At 34.6% G+C, this 4,998-nt stretch overlaps 1 protein-coding gene across 1 annotated transcript; it reads left to right on the top strand.

Annotated features, from left to right (window-relative positions):
* Window positions 1-2,219: 2,219 nt before the first annotated feature.
* LOC103931065 (uncharacterized protein At3g17950) lies at window positions 2,220-4,998 on the top strand. Its single transcript, XM_009340477.3, has 4 exons — window positions 2,220-2,378; window positions 2,658-2,733; window positions 2,812-2,976; window positions 4,429-4,998. Exons 1-4 carry the CDS (start codon window positions 2,236-2,238, stop codon window positions 4,918-4,920), a joined length of 876 nt encoding a protein of 291 aa, XP_009338752.2. The 5' UTR covers window positions 2,220-2,235; the 3' UTR covers window positions 4,921-4,998.

The raw sequence follows: 4,998 nt of genomic DNA, 5'->3' as shown, positions 1-4,998 counted from the left end.
CTACAAGGCCATTTTCCACAATTTCCCTATATCCAACAGTAGATGTAACCGATGAGACACGTCCTTGGAGTTGTTTTACATCACTATTAATGAATCTTTATCGTTCGAACATAGTAATTGAAATCGTTTATTTTCTTTATCATTATTTAAAGATCATATTCATATTTGTCAAAAATTATTCAATTTGGAAATTGTTTAGTATTCTTATGCACAAAACTTATAGACAGCTATCATGAGGATGTTACTTGTTATTAAAATCGTTGTTTGATTTAATACATATAGATGACTAAATAACCTCTAAATTGAATGATGTTTTTCAGATATGATCTTTAGATGACCATTTTGTGCTACTTTTTCTATATAATATTAACAGCATACAGTAATAGTCTGATAAATAAATAAAAAAGTAGAGAATAATGTAATGGATTGGCATGTAAATGTTGCAGCAGCTTGGACTGAAGTGAGCAGAGCCAATGACTGTGGAGTGTGGACCAAAAAGAAAAAGTGTCCTCAAAAGACAGGATGAAACATTGGTGTGGTGTCCTCTTCTCCCCTCATCATTCATATACCAAACTCCCGTCTCTCAGACTCAAGGCATCATCCCTTTCTCTTTCCTTCTTTTTCTTCTTTTTCTCCCCTAAATCTCTTTAATGATCTTGTGACAACGGTTTCATATATTCTTCAAATCTACGGGGAATGTTTTTGAGAGTGTAAATTTCACGTCAGGAAATTAGAATTCCTTTATAATGAACATGTAAAGTGACTAAATTTAACGTAAATGTTAAGAATTTGAATGAAAAGACTATTAAGTATCATCATTACCTAAATTGTTTGGAAATATCTTCTGTTACAATGTATATAGTCATTTTAAATCAACTCAATCTTATATTTGTGTGATTCTTCTAACCTATGTAAGCTTATTGTGAAAATCAAAATCCAATGGTATTAAATCTACAATCCGAAGAACAATATTTGGTTACTCAAAGATGAGTTAGAACTCATACTCAAAATTTCTCAAAATTGTTCGTTGTCAATTAATAGAATTTCGTGTTTATAATTAGAACCGTTCATATTATACCTATAAAAATCGCCTCTGCAAAAAAAAAAATCAATTAAAACTAAAGTCGTTTAGTCATCAAATTGTTTAAAAACAAATGAACGGTATTGGTAAAAGAATTACAAATCGTCTATGTATTTGTTACAATAGATTGACTATCTCAGACTCAAGGCATCATCCCTTTCTCTTTCCTTCTTTTTCTCCCTAAATCTCTTTGATGATCTTGTGAGAACGTTTTCATATATTCTTCAAGTCTACAGGGAATGTGTTTGAGAGCGTAAATTTCACGTCGGGAAATTAGAATTCCCTTATAATGAACCTGGAAAGCAACTAAATTTAACGTAAATATTAAGAATTTGAATGAAAAGACTATTAAGTATAATCATTAGCTAAATTGTTTGGAAATATCTTCTGTTACAGTGTATATAGTCATTTTAAATAACTGAATCTTTGTGTGATTCTTCTAATCTATGTAAGCTTATTGTGAAAATCAAAATCCAATGGTATTAAATCTACAATCCGAAGAACAATACTTCGTGTATTAAATCTATAATCCGAAGAACAATACTTGGTTACTCAAAGATGAGTAAGAACTCTTACTCAAAATTTCTCAAAATTGTTCGTTATCAATTTATAGAACTTCGTGTTTATAATCAGAATCGTTCATATTATAAATCACCTATAAAAATTGCCTCTACAAAAAATCAATTAAAACTAAAGTCGTTTAATCATCAAACTGTTTAAAAACAAATGAATGGTATTGGTAAAAGAATTATGAATCGTCTGTGTATTTACTACAATAAATTGACTAAACGACCTTATTTTATTTTATTTTATTGTTTTGCAAAGATAATCTTTACAGTGTGATTCATAATATGAACAGTTCTGATCATAAGCACAAAGCTCTGTGATTAAAATACTAAGAATTTTGAGTAGGAGTTCCTACTCATCTTTAAGTAGCTAAGTATTGTTTCAATCCGAATGAACCAAGTGTTACACGTACGATTCTTTATATCTTTTCTATTGAACGCTATGCTAGGTGCAAAATGGTTATATAATCTGCGTAGTTTAATTATTCAATGCGATGCTAGATGCAAAATTGTTATGTAATCTGCATAGGAGATTTTTTTTTAATGTCACCAGTTGTATATAATTACGTGTCAAACTATGATATCGAAATGTGGGGGCAGAAGGGTCATGTGCAAGAAATAAGAGGTCTTCTTTATAATCTGTGTTCTCTCCCTTGTGTTGGGTTCTCTTCTCTCTCTCTTTCCCACTGTCTCTTCTGTCTGCGAAAACCAGTGTGTTCTTTCACAAAACGGTAAGACGTCACTCTCTCTCTCTCTCTCTCTCTCTCTCAGATTCTGCAATCACTTTGTTTTGTGTGTTTGTGTGAATCTTTTGTGATTAAAAGGGGCAATGCCGTTGGCGATTTGCTTTTCAAGCAGTCTTTCTTCTCCAACTCTTTTTGACACCGACATCTGTATCTCTCTCTTTTCTTGCTTGTTCAAGATTTAACGGCCAAAAATCACGGAGTTCCGTCTAACCAAATCATCTTTTCTTATTCTTTTATTTTCCTTATTTTTGGATGAAATGATAGTTCTTCCTGTGAAGAAGTGACAAGTTTCCCAGATACCAGTGAGAAAGCAAAAACAAAAGGAATCATGGCTCACCAGGTACTACATCTCTGTCTCGCTCTAAACTCTCTCTGTCTCTCTCTCTCTAACAAAACCATTTGTGTGATATGATTGCAGGACGAAGGGTGGCCGTTGGGATTGAGACCGCTGAATGCGAGAGTTGGGTTGATCAGAAACCGGGATTTATCCGGTGGGTCGGTCTCATTCAGCACTTTGATCACTGCCTCTCCGACTTCCTCCATCGCCTCTTCTTCTTCTTCGTCCTCAGATCTTGAAACAGAGGTCAGTATTTTTCTGCAATGGATGAATGATGGCAAAATATTTAATGTGATTAGTATAAACCCATCATTAAGCATGCATTGTACTAGCATTCCCTACCACCATGCTTGTTGGCTCATCATCCTCCATGATTTCTCTGACCTCTCTGTTTTATTTTCCTCCTTTTACTAATGCAAGATTCCTCTGTTTTCATTGTCTCAATTTATTATCTTTAGAATCGACTTGCTTGAGGTGTACTCATGCACTTGCTAAAGATCATGTTAACAAAATTATTTATAATATCAACGGTTTTGATCAAAAGTACGAAATTTTGTCAATCAGTTGGTTAGTGAGTGAAATGAGGAGGAACTCCTCCTTAATCTTGAGGGGTCACGCCTTTCCTCCTAATTTAAGAAAGTGGTCTAACCAGTTACGTTGTTATGTTGTCTTACTAAAAATTTTCATATAAATTTTACATCTCGAAGTAGGGAACTCTCATCTAGCTCTTAAAATAGGAGAGCAACTTATATAATACTAGTACACTATTATCATAACACTTTGTTCTAGTACAACAAAAAATAAAAAAAGAAACTTACAAATGTTGTTGCATCATTGACACGGAACATTTGCCATATAAGTTGTTTCTCTGATGTTGGAGCTAAAAAAATTTACATTCTCAATTTTCTACCTATGCAAAGGGAGCAAAACCCAGCTTTAGCTCCTCCCACTAAATATGTAAATATTTTTTCTGTTAGATGAGTTTAAATTTCAAAATCTGTAGAGCGGTGCAGTGCATAGCTACAAATCTAAAAAATTAAACTCAAACATAAAAAGTAGAGTGGTGCGTTGCCTAGTTAAAGTTGGATTAATCCATTTTAACTCTTCCCCATGGAAGACCATCATGGTGTTTGACCTTGTCAGTTAATCTAGTATTGTCTCTTCCCTTTAATAAAATATCTGCCCATGAAACTTCCCAATACTCAATTATGTTACTGAAATGGAAACACAATGAAGAGGCCCATTTCTCTTTAAATTTGGAATTCTGTTACAGTGATATTTTGATGTAAAGAAGTTATCGTTTAGAACATATTATCATGTATTTGCATGGACAAGGCAATGAAGGCTCTTGTTTTGTCAAATATTATATGAGCAAAAGTGCTCTTGTTTTGTCATTCAAACCTAAAAACCTTTCTCTTGCATAATTATGTATTAATATTTTGCTTATCACTTTGCCGCTTTCCACTACTACACTGAAATTTTTGTAACATCGGAATTGCAATACATCATCATTTGAAATTATCCCTATTATCATATTGGGTATAAGCCATACTATAATAAAGTTTTCTTAGTTGATTTTCGGGTTGGCCCCACTAGAAGAAATTTCTAGCTCCGTCCCTGTGTATTTGTGTTCGAGTTTTGGCCTTTCATGTAAATCGTGATCTGATTTTAGTGATTTTCTTTATGGAATGGTTTCAGCCAACTGAATCTTTCTTCCATGAAAAGGGCATCACACTGGGGAGCCTCATCGGCGTTTCCGGCATCCTAGATCTCTCCGGAAGATCTACACGGAGAAGGGCAACAGAAACCTCCAAGAACAAAAAGAACCGTAAAACCAAACCTTGGTTGTTTTCCTTCTGCTCCAAGCTAACCAATGACTCTGTGAACATGAGCAATGATACTCCATCACTAGGTCACTTCCTTGAGGCAGAAAGGAGAGCAAGTACCCACAACACCAACAGAAGAAATCACGTCGCTCCAATCGAATATGGCCCCGAAGACTTCTCACCGGCAGTGCCGGTTTCCGGCCCCAACGGGCTGTCTGTGGACGGTGCAGTTGCCGCTGCTCAGCCAAGTCCTTCAGAGAGTGGAGATGGTGGATCAAGATCCAACAGAGAGTTGCTAGAATATGGCAATGGACTTGGAACTCCATTACTGCTTTCATGTTTGCGTGGAAAACTCATTAAATGATCACTTAAATTAAAATTTCAGATTCCATGTTGTTTAAAAGAGAGGACTTTCATTAATGGAGGGATCTTTTATTATTAA

The sequence above is a fragment of a genome, unplaced genomic scaffold, assembly GCF_019419815.1.
Source record: "Pyrus x bretschneideri cultivar Hongxiangsu unplaced genomic scaffold, Pyrus_bretschneideri_v1 Contig11, whole genome shotgun sequence".
Lineage (NCBI taxonomy): Eukaryota > Viridiplantae > Streptophyta > Magnoliopsida > Rosales > Rosaceae > Pyrus > Pyrus x bretschneideri.
Note: the sequence above shows the minus strand (reverse complement) of the source record. Positions and strands in the feature narration are given on the sequence as shown.